This window comes from Mobula hypostoma, chromosome 2, assembly GCF_963921235.1.
Source record: "Mobula hypostoma chromosome 2, sMobHyp1.1, whole genome shotgun sequence".
In the NCBI taxonomy this organism is placed as follows: domain Eukaryota; kingdom Metazoa; phylum Chordata; class Chondrichthyes; order Myliobatiformes; family Myliobatidae; genus Mobula; species Mobula hypostoma.
The window spans coordinates 147,114,042-147,133,785 of record NC_086098.1 but is presented as its reverse complement, the minus strand read 5'-3'; the positions used below and the strand labels follow the sequence as shown (position 1 = coordinate 147,133,785).

The window sequence follows — 19,744 nt, the reverse complement described above, 5'->3', positions numbered from 1 at the left end:
CTTCTTATTCTAGCTTCTGCCCCTTTCTTTCCGGCCCTGATGAAGAGTCTTGGCCCGAAATGTCGACCATTATTCCCCTCCAATAGATACTGCCTGACCTGCTGAGTTCTTCCAGCATTTTGGGCGTGTTGTTCTCAACTTCCAGCATCTCCAGAATCTCGTGTGTTCTATGGTAGGAAGAAATGTTAGAAAGATTAGTGCATATTAGGTGGTAATATGCATCCCTGGATGCTAAGGGAATCAAGGGAGGATATTGTTGGGGTTTTCAAGGAGATATTTCGCCAAGGCAAGGCACCAGACGACCAGAGGATAACTTGCGACTTCTCCTTGTTCAGAGGGATAACCCTGAGAACTGCAGGCCGGTGAGCCTTACAGCAGTGACAGGGTTTACGCTCACTTGGATGGGCAGGGAATGAAATCAGCACAGTTCTATGCTGGCAATCATGTCAGAAGACGTGGTTCATACGGGCCTCAGGAAAGCTCTTGACACAAGAGATCCAAGGTATTTATTTAGTTAGAGCAGGTGTTCCCAACATTTTTATTGCATTATCTGAGCAGTCCCTGGTCACCAGGTTGGGAACCCTTGACTTAGGGAAAAAGAAAATACCAGGCCCTTTGACCCACACAGCCCAGTGACTCACCGATTTAACCCCAGCCTAATACAATGACCAATTAACCTACTAACCAGTAGTTCTCTGGACTGTGCGAGGAAAGCAACACACACACACACACACACGGGGAAAGAATGCACAAACCTGCTTAGGGGGCGCTGGGATTGAAAACTGAACTCTGATGCCGCAAACTTAACGGCACAGCGCAAAACAATGTACTACCGTAGCACCTAGATTGTTGGCAAACTGCATCCAAAATTGGCTCAGTGATGGGAGGCAGAGGTGTTACACACCTCCAGCCTGAAGAGCAAGCGGTGAGCTGCAGGGATTGATGCTGGACCATTGTATACGTCAATGAATCGGACAGGGAAGTAGGTCATCTGATTAGTATGTTTGCTGATGATACAATATCTTAAACTCCTGGGAGTCAATATCTCTGAGGATCTGCCATGATGCAATTGCAAAGACAGCGGCCATACTTCATTAGGAGTTTTGGTATTTCACCAAAGGCACTCACTACTTTCTGCAGATGTACAGTGGAGAGCATTCTGACTGTTTGCAACAGCATCGGGTATGGAGGGGCCACTGCACAGCACTGGAAAAAGCTGCAAACTCAGCCAGCTCCATCATGGGCACCAGCCTCCCCAGCATCGAGGACACCTTCAAAAGGCGATGCCTCAAAAAGGCAGCATCTGTTATTGAGGACCCCCACCACCTAGGACATGCCCTCTCCTCATTGCTACCACAGTAGCTCACACAAGATGCTGGAGGAACTCAGCAGGTCAGGCAGCATCAATGAAAATTAATAAACAGTCGATGCTGACTTTGGCATCGGAGAGGCCTGGCTTGGAGATTTGTGAGCAGTTTTAGGCCCTTTATTTAAGAAAGGATGTGCTGAGAGGGTTCGAAGAAGGTTCATGAGAATGAAAGGGTTATTGTATGAGCAGTGGTTGAAGGTTCTGGGCCTGCAGGTGCTGGAATTTAAAGAAAGGAGAGAAGATCTCACTGAAACCTACCTAATGCTGAAAGGCCTAGATAGTGAATGTGAAGAGAATGTTTCCTTTGGTAGGGGAATTTAAATATTAAAACCAAATCTGTTCTATGAACTGGAAAGGCTTTACAATATAAATCATGAATTTTTGTTTTATTGATCTGTGTAGTGTGTGTGTTGCAACGTGGAAATTTTTCAATTGTTAAATTTACAAGTTGCACTCATCTTCATTCTAGCTGCAAATTTGCACAGTAAGGGGTTCCTCTACTTGGGCAGTGAAGATGCTGGATTTAAAGATATGATATCACTTGTTTCCTCAACACAATGTGATTTGAATGGAGATATTAATCATCGAGCTGAGATTTGATAGGGGCATACAAAATTATGAGGGGTATAGATAGGATAAATACAAGCAGGCTTTTTCCACGGAGGTTGGATGAGACTTGAAGTAGAGGTCATGGTTAAAGGAGAACATGAGGGGAAGCTTGAGTGTATGGAATGAGCTGCCAGTGGATGAGGGGTATGGAGGACTATGGTCGCGGTTGAGGGCGATTGGAGTAGGCTGATTAATAGCTTGGCATAAACTAGATGGGTTGAAGGGTGTTTCTGTGCTACAAGCTCTATAACTACTGAATCTGTCAATAGATCTGCTTTAACGGCATTCATTTCTATCTCTACTCTCCTTTGCTTTCTGTATCCGTGGATAGGACTTCAGCAGGAAGAATCCTCCTAAATCACTATCTGCATTTTTGATTAATTTAAGCTCCTGATTAATAACTCCAAAGTGAATGAAATCAGTTTCCCCCAAATCCTTGAATTCTATTCCACAAAAATGGCCCTTTTTAACCCAAGTTCTCTGATGAGCCATTTCTGTGCTGTACAACTTGTAAAATTTAACTAGACTTATTTATTTATGTTTTATTTAGAGACAAGGCGCAGAATAGGCCCCAAATGGCCCGATGAGCCACACTGCCCAGCAACCTCCATATTTAACCCTAGCCTAACCACAAGACAATTTACAATGACCAATTAACCTACTAACTGGTAGGTGTAGGAATCCATGCGGTCACAGATAGGTGGAAGGAAGGGCACGCGGTCATGGGGAGAATGTACAAACACCTTGCAGAGGACGTCACAACTGAACCCTGAAGTCTGACAACCTGAGCTGCGATAGTGTTGTGCTAACCGCTATGCTACTGTGGCGCCCCCTAATGACAATAATCACAGCCAAAAATATGGTTTTTGCAACTGCATTAATCGATCTACCTAGGTTGCTAACAATTTGGAAATAAGAGCAAGAGTACAAATATTGTTTGTGAACTTTAAGTTCAATTGGCTTGTGAAGAAATTTAGTTTCCAGAACTGTGATCTGCAGTATCTATAATCTGCCCAAGTTAACTAAAAGAAAATGCAGTTATCTTTTTTTAAATAAAAAAATACTAATTATGAATAGGTCTCGGCTCTCTTTATTCCTTTCCATAGGTGTGCCTGAGCTGCTGTGTTCCTCCAGCAGTTTGTGTATATTATTATGAATGTGATTATATGTTGGCTATTTTCCCTCCTGGGTACTTCCAGCATTTTGCAAAGTAATCACAATCAGTAACATTGTTGTAGGTTTCAATGAGGGAAAAAAATATTTTTCTAAGTTTGACAGTCTCAATATGTATCAGTGTTACTGTGATGCATCACGAAGTGCTTAGAACCGTTGATGGAAGCTAACTCAAAGGAAGGGAAAAACTGGACGGACAGAACAACAAAATTTAAGAAAATCTATTTCTTTCAGAGTTACAGGAAGTTAAAAAGTGGCATTAAAATTTCATGTTGAATAAAATTTGTATAATTATTAAATAAGGTTCTTGGTGAGTGGACAAGTGAAACTTTACAGCCTCTTCCCCTGCACCATGAACCCACTGAACCCACGGACACTACCTCATTGTTTGTTTTGCTCTCTTTGTGCACTACTTATTTAACTTAATGTGTATTTCTTACTGTATTTGATAATTTTTTAAAATATGTACTGCTGCTGCTAAACAAATTTCATGACACATGCCAGTGATATCAAACCTGATTCTGATTAACTGACTAAAGCATTATTTTGCTAACTTTTAACATATTCAACCAGTGCTTCCAAAGTATTTCAAATTTCATTTTATTTAAATAATTTTATGTTACCCAAGCCTGTGTATTGGCACTGCTGAGACGACAGGCCATAGATCTTCAGCACATGGTTTGATAATATTCCTGCTGCGATATTACAGTTAGTTGCCTTTTTTATTTAGAGATATGGTGCAGATCAGACCCTTCAGGCACTACGAGCTACACTGCACAGAAACCCTAGCCTAATCATAGGACAATTTACAATGGCCAATTAATCTACTAACTCGTACGTCTTTGGACTGTGGAATCTGAAGCACCCGGCCGAAACCAACACATTCATGGGGAGAATGTACGAGACAGTACCAGAATTGAACTCTGAACCCCAGTACGTCCCGAACTGTAACATTGTCACACTAACCACTGCGCTAGCGTGGCACCCATTTAACACTGAGTAAAGTTAATCACGTAGAAAATAAGATTGTATTTCCTTTTAAGAAAGGTATGAGAATTGTGGTTCCCCCAGGCATAATTCCAAAAGCAAAGAGCTTGTCACGTGTGAGGGAAATAAGTTTATTCATTCATTGCTTTGATATCCAAACATTGTTGACATTGCCATTCTTACTGACCCTTAAGCCTAAGATGACCCTGACTGACCCATGGTGAACTGGAGTCCATTTGCACTGATGAACCTGACTCACCGCCATCTCAAATCAAGGACAGACCGATTAGGATCCAACCTTGATTTGAACAAATCTGAAAATTCTAGAACTGCTCAGGTCAAGTAGTCTCTCCAAAGTAATAACTAATTAAGTCAAGTCGATGTGACCCAGATCTGACATATATAGATTTGACAAGTGGTTGGAGGTGACAGAGGCCATTTTGTACTCTTCTAGTATCAAACCAGCTCTTCACCTTTGCCTTGGATGCACTGGCTCCAAATCTAAATGGTCAGCACCTTTGGACAGAGCTTGCTTCAACATTCAACTGGGAAAATGAAATCCTAACTCCGCCATGGACAGTCCCAAGCCTGACTGCAAAAGGAGGAAGGTTGGGCATGGGACTAGCAACTCCATCCCATAAAAAGCTGGAGATGCAGAAATGCCAAAAGACCTCACCCCTGGGAGAGGAAAGATTTTCAGTGGGCTACACCTTGAAAGACTAAAAGAGTGGCCCAGGACAGCAGACTTTGGTGAGGTGAGCTGCTGTCAGCAGCCTATGCCCCAGTTGGAGTGATGGGCTTAAGAAGAAGAAGAAATAAAATCTTGCCTTTATAGATCCAGTTGACACACTGTCCATGTCGAGAGTGTTATGGAGATATACCATACCTGAGATATTTACACATATCCAGTTACAAAGTAGGTGACTGGGACGTTTTGAACACATTACCCAAAAATGACATTAAGTACCTGTGCTAGTTGCCAGAGAACTTGTTCAGTTTATTCCAAGACCATTCAAACCTAAAATGTAATCTGCTTCCAGTTTAACAGTCACCTTGCTTTCTGCAGTGTTGCAGCAACCAAGTTTGGAGTTTCAAATCTGCAGACCACATCATTTCCCACAATGGTGGGATGTTGCACATCACAGTGATATTCCACTAAAGAGAAACCCTGCACTACAACTAGATCAAGCGGGTTTTCTGGTCTCATTCTCTGAAGTAGATATCCCACTTCTGGTGAAGTCAGAATGAAACTAGAGTTGTTCAAGTTCTATTACGACCAAGGCTGGATCCACTTTTAGGGAATTAAATCCACACTGGCTAATTCAGGGGCTCCCAACCTTTTGTGCGCCATTGACCCCCTACCATTAATCAAGGAGTCTGTGAGCCTCAGGTCGGCAACCCCCTGGGATAATTGGTTATATTTATAATTCACAGGGAAGTTTTAAAGGAAGTATCAATGACACAATCAGAACAGATCAAGTGGATCAATGAACTTATATGTTGTTTGGTAGAGTAACAGATTGAGATGAAATTCAGAAACACAGAATAACGAATTTTCTCTGATTATTACTAAATATATAAATTATCAAAAAAAATCACAACCCATGCTTTAGTATTTAATGTGATTGAACACAGCTCAAATTTAAACTAAATCAACAACCCCAGTGTAAAGCTACTGTAGGATTCCTGGGAAGCCAAAAGAAAAAGGCTCAGCCCCACAAGGAAATTAAATTCAAGGACAGCTTTGTCTACATAGCTGTTCAGCGATCACTGCTAGATTATGGATCTGCAGTCACTCTTATCTGCTAATGTACAATCAGTTGGTTATTTACCTGTTAATGCCTATTTACATCATCTTAAACTTAAAGCAATGATGTGGATGGAAAAAAAAATCAGCTTCCCTCCTGGACCCATATGCCCAAATTTAACAATAGTATGAATGCTATTATACTTTTTCTTGTTTTAATATAACCAATCACTTTGAGTAAAATTCCTCCTCATAGAGCAACTTAAGTTTGATAGTTGTCTGAAAGTTTGGCCTCTGATTTTCACCTTCTTAATTGGAATTTACCAAAAAGCAAAACAGGTGTACACCCCAAAGAGACCTTCAGGGAAAACTCCACTGTGCTATGTTCAAACAGAACTTATGTTCACAAATGCATTTTTAAGATTTACAGTGATTTCAAGTATCGTTGTAAAGCTCTCCCCAATGTTTGTTTTTCCCTATTGAGGCCCATTAGACTCTGTAATTGCTGGCACTGAAGAGGCATGAGTGCCCGCACATGGCCATCACTGGGAGAAGTGACAGGTTCTACATCAGTGCTCTAAGATTCTGAATGCTGCCCATCACAACAATTTAACTTGTTGAACCGTGGGCTCGTTGACCTTTCCAACGCAAGATTTCCCTTTATTCTACGGTCGGATTTTGACTTGTGTGAACCCTGGTATGTCGTTTGAGGTTAGTCATGGAAGCACATGAATAGTTGCACTGCTCACACTGGAAGGTTTCACTCTGGAGATGGTTCCTCATGTGTCGCTTCAGATTGCCCATCTGGGCAGAGACGTAGTTACACTGTGAACATTTATATGGCCTCTTATAGTTGTGTATATTCATGTGTCTTATGAGGTTGCTCTGATACTGAGAGGCAAAGCTACACAACTTGCAAGTGAAGACTTTCTGTTCTTTGCTAATGCTACTTTCACTCTCCCCCTCCTGCTTTATCTCCGCACTCGCCTCGTGACTCTGCTTGTGGAGCTTAAGGGCCACTCTGCTCTCACACACAAACTTGCACTGGGTGCATTGGAAGGACTTCTTTTCTGTGTGCGTTTGAAGGTGCCGCCTAACGTTGACCATCTGGGTGGAAGCATAATCGCACTGAGTACACTTAAAGGGTTTTTCTCCTCTGTGACTCCTGATGTGTCTGTTGAGGTTTCCCAGCTCGGTACTTTTGTAAAAGCACTGAGAGCATTTATACTGTCTCTTCCATTTCAAATTTCTACAGCTGGGCCACTTGTCATCATTTTCAAGACGTTCTTCCTGCGAGCAGGGATCATCCTCGCTCTCCGTTTTTATGCTCTGTTGGAAAAGTTCAAACGTATTGGATGAGGAGGAATCAGTTTGGTCAGACGCTTGCTTGATATGGGTCTGTAAGTGCCTCTTCAAGTTTGCAAAGTTAATTGAAGCATAGCTGCACTTTTTACATTTATATGGCTTTATACCCAAGTGAATCTGGATGTGACGCTTGAAATTGCCACTTTGCTTGGTGCTGTAGTTGCAATGAGAACACTGGTATTCACTATTGCTAGTGCTGAGAGTTTTCATGTGCGTTTTCATGTGCATTATGAAATGGTTAGGGTACTGGGTAACAAAATTGCACGACTTACACGAGAAAATGTTTCTACTATCTTTACCTGTATGTACCTCAGCAGAAGGGGTCTGGGGATCATTGCGTACGGAGTCCATGTTGTGTGTTTTAATGTGCCTCATTAGGTCATCTGGGTACTGGGTAATGAAGTCACACAGGTTGCAAGAGAAATCTTTCGGGGCAGGTTCGCTCTTGCTTTCCTCCTGGTGCTCTGATGCCGTGTCATTGCTCAGGTGACTCTGTACGTGCGCTTTCCAGCTCGTCGCACTGCTGCTACAGTAAGTGCACCAGTCACACTTAAAGGGCTTTATATCTGGCCCATTCCTTTGGGCCCCCTCTACCTTCTCGGCCACATCCACGTGAGTTTTCACGTGCCTCGCAAGGATACTGGGGTACCGTGCTTTAAAATCGCACAGCTCACAAGGAAAGGATTTCTCAGATTTTGCCAAGCTGCTGCCTTCGCCTTCGTCTGGCGAGGCCTTCTCCAAGTGCGTTTGTTTGTGCCGCTTCAGATTCTCCATCCGGCTACAGGTGTAACTACACTCGTCGCACTGGAAGGGCTTTTCCCCGGTGTGGATCAATATGTGCCGCTTGAGATTACCCTGCTGCACTGTGGCGTATGAACAGTAGTGGCACTTGTACGGCTTTTCTGCGTTGTGAGTTTTCATGTGCCTCATGAGATGACCCGGATACTCTGAGACAAAACTACACAGCTTACAGGTATAGAGCTCCTGAGGCTTCTCACTCCCCTCCCACGCCAGTGACTCTTTCTTGATGTGACCCTCCTTATGGTCCCTGAGCTCCTCTGCACTGGCGCACGTACAGTAGCAGATGCCGCACTTGAAGGACTTTGGCCGCGTGTGTGTTAACAGGTGCCGCTTGAGGTTTCCGGACTGGTGAGACGCGTATTCGCATTGGTCGCACTTGAAGGGTTTTTCTCCCAGGTGAATGCGCAGGTGTCTCTGGAGATTCCCCGATAAGGACGACACGTAATTACAGTACGTACATTTATAAGGCTTCTTCTCCCCACTTGCGCTGTTGGTTGTGTGCTCTTGTTGATGTTGCTTAAGTTCCGTCAAGTTACCACAGACACAGTCACACAAGCGGCACTTGAGTGACCTTTTGTGCATATGAGTTTGTCTGTGCCTCTTGAGGTGCCCAGACTGATAGGTTGCATAGTCACACTGGTCACATTTAAAGGGTTTCTCTCCAAGATGAATTCGGGTGTGCCTTTGGAGATTCCCCAGTAATAACGACGTATAATCACAATATGAACATTTGTAAGGCTTTTTATCCCCGGCGCCTGTTTGGGCTGGCTCGGTTGAGACTGGATTGCTGGTACTTTGCTTGCTCACTGGAGGTTTCTCCTCATCTCGTGACAGCTTGTCTTTAACGTGAATCTGTCTGTGCTGCCTCAAATCAATCACATTACTACAGACGTAGCCGCAATGGCGACAGTTGAGCATCTTCTCACGCGTGTGCGTCAGCAGATGACGTTTGAGGTTCCCCATCTGACAAGAAGAATAACTGCATTTGTCACATTTGAAGGGCTTTTCCCCCAGATGGATGCGCGTGTGCCGCTGCAAGTTCCCCAGCAGCGGCGAGGCGTAGCTGCAATACAAACATTTATAAGGCTTGTCCTCACTAATTTCCTTCACCTCGACTGTGTCTGCTTGTGGACTGTCCATTAACCCTTTGTCATCTTTGTGGTTTTGCTTGTGCCTCATTAAATCAGCCATACTTTCCCCTTCGTACTCACACTGTCCGCATTTGAAGCACTTTTTCCTCGAGTGTGTCAGCATGTGCCGTTTGAGATTACCCATCTGGACGGAAGCATAGTCACACTGGTTACACATGAATGACTTCTTCTGGGTGTGGATTAGCTTGTGCCGTTTCAGGTTCCCTGACTGGCCGGTCGCATAGTAACACTGGTCGCACTTGAAGGGCTTTTCTCCAAGGTGAATGCGGATATGGCGTTGTAGATTCCCCATTAGTGATGATGTGTAGTTGCAATACGAGCAGTTGTAAAATTTCTTCTCTCCTCCCACGGCGGCAGAGGTATTACCTGCTTGCAAGGACACAGGTTTCCCCGAGACTGCGCCACCCTTTATTTCCGTTGAAGGCTGGTTCGAGTGCCGAGCTGGGGCTATCGTATGATTGCAGGCAACGTGACAGCCAGTGCACTCGACTGGCCGTTTCTGGGACTGGTCAGGTTCTTCGACACACTGTGATGCCTTCTGGCCTTCGTGAATCAGGAAATGATGCTTCAATTTGTCCGCCTGCTCAGCAGTGTAACTGCAGTACGAACATTTGTACAGTTCCTCATCACCCGGTACTTTGGTTTGGCTGAGACTTTCACAGTACAAGGAAGATTCCTCAAGACTACAGTCTTCTTCCAGTGTAACTTCCATGCTGGCTTCCAGATGACTCTGACTGACAAAGCCGTTTGTCTGGGGAAAGGGGGCATCGCGATGGGAAACACTGGGTGGTCTGGCAGTAGATTCTGCTTGGGCAGCCGTCTGGAAATCCTTTTCAACCTTGAGTCTTTTGCAGCTTGGGGGAAGATCACCATTGTCGCCTGCATCAGCAAACTCCAAGCCACCAGAACCTGCAAACAGAAACCAAAAGAAACAATTTACCAGATGCTGCCAGCCAGCAAGCACAAACAAGATTTGGCATATACAGTCGGCCCTCTGTATCCGCGGATTCAACCAACCGCGGATCGGAATCGGAAAAAAAAACCTGGAAGTTCTCTCTTTCTTCTTATTCCCTAAACAATACAGTGTAACAACTATTTACATAGCATTTCCAATGTACAGGTTTCCCCCGCTATCCGAAAGTAAAGCGAAGAAGCAATTACCATTAATGTATATGGGAAAAATTTTTGAGTGTTCCCAGACCCAAAAAATAACCTACCAAATCATACCAAATAACACATAAAACCTAAAATAACACTAACATATAGTAAAAGCAGGAATTATATGATAAATACACAGCCTATATCAAGGAGAAATAATGCATGTACAGTACATTGTAGTTTCACTTACCAAAATCGGGAAGACAGTGAGCACACTGGAAGGTTCGTGCATTTTTCTATCATACAGTTCTTTGCAAACACTCAAGACATCCTGCAAACCTGCCCTAAACTTACGTGCCCTTTCAAAATTAAAGTCATACTTTTCTGCAATCATTGCAGCACTGTCAATCGCAGCGAAAATCTCACGCAGTTCAAAGCTATGGCAGCTTGATGCTGAGTGTTTGTTTTGCTGACAGCAAAACAAACGCTGAACGCTATTTTCGCTTTTCGCCACTGTCACTGCTCAGAACAGCTACGATGGTTGCGTCTGTACTGAACATGTACAGACTTTTTTTTCTTGTCAGTATTCCCTAAACAATACAGGATAACAACTATTTACATAGCATTTACATTGTATTAGGTATTATAGGTAATCTAGAGATGAGTTAAAGTATACCGGAGAATGTGCGTAGGTTATATGCAAATACTACGCCATTTTATATACAAGACTTGAGCATCCGCGGAATTTGGTATCCGCGGGGGGTCCCAGAACCAAACCCCCGCGGATACGGAGGGCTAACTGTACTTTAAAACGAACACTTTAAATACATTTTAAAACAGATTCACTTTCAAGGCCTCTACAATTCATGTTCTCAGCAGTATTTATTTAAATTTGCTCAATTGTTTGCCTTGCACATTGGTGCTTTGTCAGTCTTTATGAAGAGCTTTTCATAAATTCCATTTAATTCTTTATTTTCTTGTAAATGCTTGCAAGAAAATGAATCTCAAGGTAGTATATAAAATCACAAGACATAGGAGCAAAATTAGGCCATTCAGCCCATCGAGTCAGCCCTGCCATTCCATCAAGGCTGATTTATCATTCCTCTCAACCCATTATATCTCAAACCCAATTTAATAATAAATTTACTTTGATTTTGCCATTCTGTTAATAGACCTGGAAGTTAAGGTGAGCAGCAATCACAAAGCAGAGCATCTTATACATCAACAGAGCACTGGGATTTTTCCAAATTTTGATTCTTTTGAAAGGATTACCAGTATGTCTGGTTTGAAGCAGTGCATTAAACAAACTGAACTCATAAAAATACTGATTAAGGAAAACCTAACTGATAAGCTATACAGAAAAGTCACACAGGTCTTAGTGCCATATCAAAAGATTGTGCTCTCTCATTCGATTTGAATTCAAACAAGAGGGAGAGAATTGGAAAAAAAAACTTTCATTCTGTACCCCAACAAATTGAAGTTCACAAGTTAGTAAAGAATTGTTTCAAGTATTTTTATTCTAAAAGTTGAAAGATCATTCCTATTGCCCAGAATTTTAATAATAACAGCTACTTTAATTATGGAGCACTTTTCGCGCCTATTGTCAATCCTCCTTGTTATGGGTTGACTTTAGGATTTATGGAGTCTATTATTAATTTTGTCTCCTGGAATACTAATGGTCTTAATCATCCTATTAAAAGGAAAAAAGTTTTTAAAGTGTTCCGGAGACTTAAAGCACAAATTTTATTTTTACAAGAGACCCATGTACGGAGGGGGGACAGACTACGTTTTTTCAAATTTTGGAAGGGACAACAATTTCATTCGAACTCCAATGCTAAGATTCGAGGCGTCTCTATTTTTATAGACTCCTCAGTTACTTTTATACAACAGGATATTATCTCTGATCCGAATGGTAGATTTTTACTGGTTAGTGGTTTACTATTTAATAAAAAAGTAGTTTTGGTTAATGTTTATGCTCCTAATATGGATTGTCCGGAATTTTATAAATCATTGTTTGATCAGTTTCCGAATTTGAACGAGTTTTCATTGATTTGGGGCGGAGATCTTAATACCTGTTTATCTCCAGCTTTGGACCGTTCGGCTCCTTTACGGACTTTACCTAATAAATCTGCAAATTTGATTAATTTTTTCCTTTCTGATTCTGGGTCGACGGACATTTGGCGTTTTCTGCATCCTCAGGAAAAAGATTTTTCCTTCTTTTCACATGTTCATCATTCCTATTCAAGAATTGATTATTTTTTCATTGATTCTCGTCTCATTCCTTCAGTGATTAAATGTGATTATGATTCTATAACCATTTCGGATCATGCTCCACTTAAGCTTTCTATTAAAATTATGGCCAATATACCAAACAATAGACAATGGCGTTTTAATTCGCTGTTGCTTCAGGACTCGGACTTTGTTAATTTTATGAATGAACAGATTGAGCTTTTTTTTTACAATTAACCATACAGAAGATATTTCGGTTAACACTCTTTGGGACACTTTTAAAGCCTATATTCGGGGTCAGATTATTTCGTATTCCGTTGCTTTGAGGAAGAAACAGAAGCAGGAGGAGATGGCAATTGTGGACAAGATTAAAGAAATTGATAAGAAATATGTTATGGCTCCTTCTGAGGAGCTATACAAACAAAGAACTGAACTTCAAATGGAACACAGTTTACTACTCTCGTCCTCGATTGTAAACCAATTAAAGAAAACAAGAAGTGATTTTTATGTTCACAGTGATAAAATTGGCAAGCTGCTGGCTAATCAATTGAAATCTAATTATGTTAAATCTCAAATCAATCAGATTTATAACCAAAATGATCGATTGATATTGGATCATGTGGGGATTAATCAAACCTTTTGCGATTTTTATTCTTCTTTATATCAATCAGAGTCTCCTCGAGATTCTAAATATATGAATGATTTTTTAGATAAGTTAGACTTCCCTCAGATTTCACAGGATATGTCTTCTTTATTAGATACTTCCATTACAATGGATGAGATTAAGAATGTTATTTTTTCTATGAATCTGGGGAAAGCTCCTGGCCCTGATGGGTTTACCGTTGAATTTTATAAATGTTTTGCTTCTTTATTGATTCCTTGGCTCTATAAGGTTTTTGAGGCTTCTTTGAAACTTGGTAAACTTCCGGAATCTTTTAATAGAGCATCAATTTCTTTAATACTAAAGAAGGATAAAGACCCTGCTCAATGTGCATCTTATAGACCAATATCTTTATTAAATGTTGATTCTAAAGTTTTTTCCAAGTTATTAGCAAATAGACTAGAAAAAGTACTTCCTTCTATTATTTCGGAAGACCAAACGGGTTTTATTAAAGGTCGTTACTCTTTTTATAATATTCGTACATTGTTAAATATCGTTTATACTCCCTCACAAAATGTTCCTGAGTGTGTTATTTCTTTAGATGCCGAGAAAGCTTTTGATAGAGTAGAATGGCCTTATTTATTTAAGGTGCTTGAAATGTTTAATTTTAGCTTGAAATTTATATCCTGGATTAAACTGTTATATCACTCCCCTGTAGCCTCGGTTCGTACTAACTCCTTAAACTCACCTTTTTTTCCTCTCTTTCGTGGTACTCGACAAGGCTGTCCTCTTAGTCCCCTATTATTTGATATTGCATTAGAACCTCTTGCAATTGCTATTCGAGAATCTTCAAATATTACTGGGATAACTCGGGGATTAAAGTCCCATAAATTATCACTCTATGCTGATGATTTACTTTTATATATTTCTAATCCTGAGAGATCCATTCCTGCTGTTTTAGAGTTATTAGCACAATTTGGTCTTTTCTCAGGTTATAAATTAAATCTTAGTAAGAGTGAACTTTTTCCGATTAATAAACATCTTCCCTTATATTATAAATTTCCATTTAAATTGATTAATAATTACTTTTCATATCTTGGGATTAAAATTACTTGTAAACATAAAGATTTATTTAAGACTAACTTTTTACCATTAATAGACCATATTACTCAACTTTCATCTAAATGGTTTCCCTTATATTTAACTTTGATTGGTCGTATTAATGCAGTTAAGATGTTTTTTTTGCCAAAATTTTTATATGTGTTTCAGGCATTACCAATTTTCGTTCCTAAATCTTTTTTTGATAAAGTTGACTCTAAAATTTCTTCATTTATTTGGCAGAATAAGAATCCGAGACTGGGTAAAATACATTTACAGAAAGCTAAGAGAGATGGAGGTTTAGCATTACCTAACTTTAGATTTTATTATTGGGCTATTAATATTCGACATATGAAATTTTGGTTACTTGACCGGGACATACTATCTATTCCTAAATGGGTAGCATTGGAATTACAATCTGTTCAGGGTTATACACTTGGCTCTATTTTAGGTTCCTCTCTTCCTTTTGATTCAAAACGCCTTAAGCAGGTCTCTAACCCGATAGTTAAATATGCTTTGCGCATTTGGTTTCAATTCAGAAAATTTTTTGATCTTAATCAATTCGGGTTAGCGACTCCTATTTTAGGTAACATATTTTTTCCTCCCTCTTTTACGGATCGCGCTTTTCAAACTTGGAAGACTAAGGGTATTTTACGGTTTTTGGATTTATTTTTAGATGGTTCCCTTATGTCTTTTGAACAATTATCTAATAAATATAACTTATCAAGAATACATTTTTTTAGATATTTACAAGTTAGAAATTTCCTAAGTACTATACTTTCTTCCTTTCCAATGCTTCCTCCTATATATATTTTAGATTCGATAATTAACCTTAATCCATGTCAGAAAGGTGCATCGGCTATGATTTATAATATTATTATGAAACTTAGGAAAGCTCCATTTGATAAGATTAGGGTAGATTGGGAACAGGAATTGGGGCTTACCATTTCTGTGGATGATTGGGGGCAGATTTTACAATTAGTTAATACTTCCTCTATTTGTGCTAAACATTCCCTAATTCAATTTAAAGTGGTTCATAGAGCACATATGTCCAAAGATAAGTTAGCGCGTTTTTACTCGCATATTAATCCTTTCTGTGATAGATGTTCGGGGCAGATAGCCTCTTTAACTCATATGTTTTGGTCTTGCCCTACTTTGGAAACTTTTTGGAGAGATATTTTCAAATTTGCTCAATTGTTTGCCTTGCACATTGGTGCTTTGTCAGTCTTTATGAAGAGCTTTTCATAAATTCCATTTAATTCTTTATTTTCTTGTAAATGCTTGCAAGAAAATGAATCTCAAGGTAGTATATAAAATCACAAGACATAGGAGCAAAATTAGGCCATTCAGCCCATCGAGTCAGCCCTGCCATTCCATCAAGGCTGATTTATCATTCCTCTCAACCCATTATATCTCAAACCCAATTTAATAATAAATTTACTTTGATTTTGCCATTCTGTTAATAGACCTGGAAGTTAAGGTGAGCAGCAATCACAAAGCAGAGCATCTTATACATCAACAGAGCACTGGGATTTTTCCAAATTTTGATTCTTTTGAAAGGATTACCAGTATGTCTGGTTTGAAGCAGTGCATTAAACAAACTGAACTCATAAAAATACTGATTAAGGAAAACCTAACTGATAAGCTATACAGAAAAGTCACACAGGTCTTAGTGCCATATCAAAAGATTGTGCTCTCTCATTCGATTTGAATTCAAACAAGAGGGAGAGAATTGGAAAAAAAAACTTTCATTCTGTACCCCAACAAATTGAAGTTCACAAGTTAGTAAAGAATTGTTTCAAGTATTTTTATTCTAAAAGTTGAAAGATCATTCCTATTGCCCAGAATTTTAATAATAACAGCTACTTTAATTATGGAGCACTTTTCATAGATGATGTAGTTCAAAGTGCTTTACAATGGAATAAAGTACAAATATAAAAATAAAATAAAAAATAAAAATAAACATGAAAATAAAAGACACAAAGCTGTTTGTTACAAGCAAGGTTAAATAAATAGGTTTTGAGTTGGCGGTTAAATTTATCAACCGAGTCTGCATTTCTTATAGTTTTAGGTATTGGATTCCACAGTTTAGGAGCGCAGTTCAAAAAAGCTGACCTGCCAAATATCTTATGAGGGAGATCGTTTAAATTTAAGAGACTGTTGGAAGAAGATCTAAGAGGTCGAGCAGCGTTATAAAACGAAAGCGATCCTGTGATGAACTCCAGTCCCAGATCAGAGTTCCGGAGGAAATAGAAGAGCTACTTAATGAATACTTTACTTCAGCATTCACTATGGAAAAGGATCTTGTGATGACTTGCAGCAGACTGAAAAGCTTGAGCATGTAGATATTAAGAAAGAGGATATGCTGGAGCTTTTGGAAAGCATTAAGTTGGATAAATCGCCGGGACTGGATGAGATGTATCCCAGGCTACTGTGGGAGGCAGGGAAGGAGACTGCTGAGCCTCTGGCGATGATCTAGGCATCATCAATGGGGACGGGAGAGGTTCCGGAGGATTGGATGTTGTTCCGGCAGATGTTGTTCCTTTATTCAAGAAAGGGAGTAGAGATAGCCCAGGAAATTATAGACCAGTGAGTCTTACTTCAGAAGTTGGTAGATTGATGGAGAAGATCCTGAGAGGCAGAATTTACGAACATTTGGAGAGGTATAATATGATTAGGAAAAGTCAGCATGGCTTTGTCAAGGGCAGGTCATGCCTTACGAGCCTGATTGAATCTTTTGAGGATGTGACTAAACGCATTGATGATGGAAGAGCAGTAGATGTTCTGTATATGGATTTCAGCAAAGCATTTGATAAGGTACCCCATGCAAGGCTTATTGAGAAAGTAAGGAGGCATGGGATCCAAGGGGACATTGCTTTGTGGATCCAGAACTGGCTTGCCCACAGAAGGCAAAGAGTGGTTGTATACGGGTCATATTCTGCATGGAGGTTGGTGACCAGTGGTGTGCCTCAGGGATCAGTTCTGGGACCCTTACTCTTCGTGATTTTTATAAATGACCTGGATGAGGAGTGGAGGGATGAGTTAGTAAGTTTGCTGATGACACAAAGGTTGGAGGGTTGTGGATAGCGTGGAGGGCTGTCAGAGGTTACAGCGGGACAGCGATAGGATGCAAAACTGGGCTGAGAAGTGGCGGATGGAGTTCAACCCAGATAAGTGTGAAGTGGTTCATTTTGGTAGGTCAAATATGATGGCAGAATATAGTAGTAATGGTAAGACTCTTGGTAGTGTGGAGGATCACAGGGATTTCGGAGTCCGAGTCCATAGGACGCTCAAAGCAGCTGTGCAGGTCGACCCTGTGGTTAAGAAGGCATATGGTGTATCGATCTTCATTAATCTTGGAATTGAATTTAGGAGCTGAGGGGTAATGTTGCAGCTATATAGGACCCTGGTCAGATCCTACTTGAAGTACTGTGCTCACTTCTGGTCGCCTCCCTTCAGAAAGGATGTGGAAACCATAGGAAGGGTGCAGAGGAGATTCACAAGGATGTTGCCTGGATTGGGGAGCATGCCTTATGAAAATAGGTTGAGTGAACTCGGCCTTTTTTCCTTGGAGCGACGGAGGATGAGGGGTGACCTGATAGAGGTGTATAAGATGATGAGAGGCATTGATCGTGTGGATAGTCAGAGGCTTTATTCCAGGGCTGAAATAGTTGCCACAAGAGGACACAGGTTTAAGGTGCTGGGGAGTAGGTGCAGAGGAGATATCAGGGGTAAGTTTTTGTTTTACATGCAAAGAGTGGTGAGTGCGTGGAATTGGCTGCCGGCAACAGTGGTGGAGGCGGATACGATAGAGTCTTTTAAGAGACTTTTGAATAGGTACATGGAGCTTAGAAAAATAGAGGGCTATGGGTAAGCTTAGTAATTTCTAAGGTAGAGACATGTTCGGCACAACTCTGTGGGCTGAAGGGCCTGTATTGTGCTGTAGGTTTTCTATGTTTCCATCATTAAGAGCTTTAAAAACAAGTGAGAGAACTTTAAAATCAATTCTCAAAGATACAGGCCATAGAAGGAGTGATAGTAGAACTTTCGAACCAAGAACACTTGATATAATTCTTCACTAACATGTGAATTCACCATCTAGTCGACTGAGCAATTTTGGTAGACTGCTGCGTTCAGATGCCATGTTACTGGCATTTCCAGTCCACCATCTGGCAAACAGTTAAGGCAAGGGCAAGTCTGTCCATTAACAAACATTGCATCATTCGCAGAATCATACGGTTAACTGAGCAGGGCAGTGATTACTAAGCAATGCTGCACATTCACTGGACCACAGCCAAGCAGAAAATAAAGTGACTGCTGCTGCCATGTTACCAGAGGAAGATCAGATTGAAACATCAGTGCTGACAGAACAGCAAGCATTGTTGAGTAGAAATCAAATTATATCCACACAGCCCTTTAATGTGTGAAGCATAATAAAAGGCTTTCACTTGCAGTGTGCAAATAAAAAGGAGGTTTTGCTTGTGCAACTTAAGATGCTAGTCAGATCCCTTTTATGAGTTAATGATCCTTTTTGAGCGTGTGTACAAATGATCAGTGTTCACAAGACATAGCAGCAGAATTAGGCCATTCAGCCCATCGAGTCTGCTCCACCATTCCATCACGGCCAATTTATTATCCCTCTAAACCCCATTCTTCTGCCTTCTCCTCATAACCTTTAACACCTTGACTAATAAGAACCCATCAACCTCCACTTTAAATATACCCAGCGACTTGGCCTTCACAGCCATCTGTGAACTGAATTTCTGCGAATAGGTTTTAAAAGGGGGAAAAAAAATGGCTACGGGTTCACCACATACCAATTGGGGGGGGGGGGCAATAAGAAAGTAAAAGTTGGATAACTTTGCATGGCTCTTATCCAGAAGTTTACTGAGCTCGACACAGTTTACTGAAAAGGACACTGACGTGCACAGTATTGGTTGTAGCGCCTTGCAGCTCCAGCAACCTGGGTTCAATTTCCGCCACCGCCTGTAAGGAGTTTGTATGTTCTCCCCATCACCGCATGGGTTTCCTCCCACATTCCAAAGGCCACATGGGTGTAATCAAGCAGCATGGGCTCGCTGGGCCGGAAGTGCATGTACCCATGCAGTATCTCTAAATAAACAAATAAATGCCACAAAATAAATCAGTTTCCTTTGAGCCAGGTAGGATGGCAAGAAAGACCAAGTTACAGAGAACTGATCAATAAAACAAAAAATAGACCCCGAGACTCAATTTCCTTCTTTTTTCCTAAAAATTCTTGGGCAAGATGCAATATTTCTTGGAATGATAGTTCTGCAGAGTTAAATATAAAAACCGTAAAAATAATTCAGCTGCAGCCAAGGTTAGCTGTTCAGATCACAGCTGCAATCTACTCAGATTTTTAACCAACACTACTTCAAGTTAGCACAAGAATTCAATCAAGCACACTTTCTTGGACAATTAAATTGTTTGAAAAAGTTTAATTTTAATAAGATCCTCTGATACAAGCAAAGAACAAAAGCTAAATTGAGCTTCAG

At 40.7% G+C, this 19,744-nt stretch overlaps 1 protein-coding gene across 1 annotated transcript in view; it reads right to left on the bottom strand.

Annotated features, from left to right (window-relative positions):
- Positions 1-3,410: 3,410 nt before the first annotated feature.
- LOC134342562 (zinc finger protein 107-like) overlaps positions 3,411-19,744 on the bottom strand; it is a 70,355-nt gene continuing 54,021 nt past the window's right edge. Inside the window, exon 2 of the mRNA XM_063040854.1 lies at positions 3,411-10,111. Coding sequence (XP_062896924.1) covers positions 6,546-10,111 — 3,566 coding nt within the window. The 3' untranslated portion in view covers positions 3,411-6,545. The remainder of the gene's footprint in view (positions 10,112-19,744) is intronic.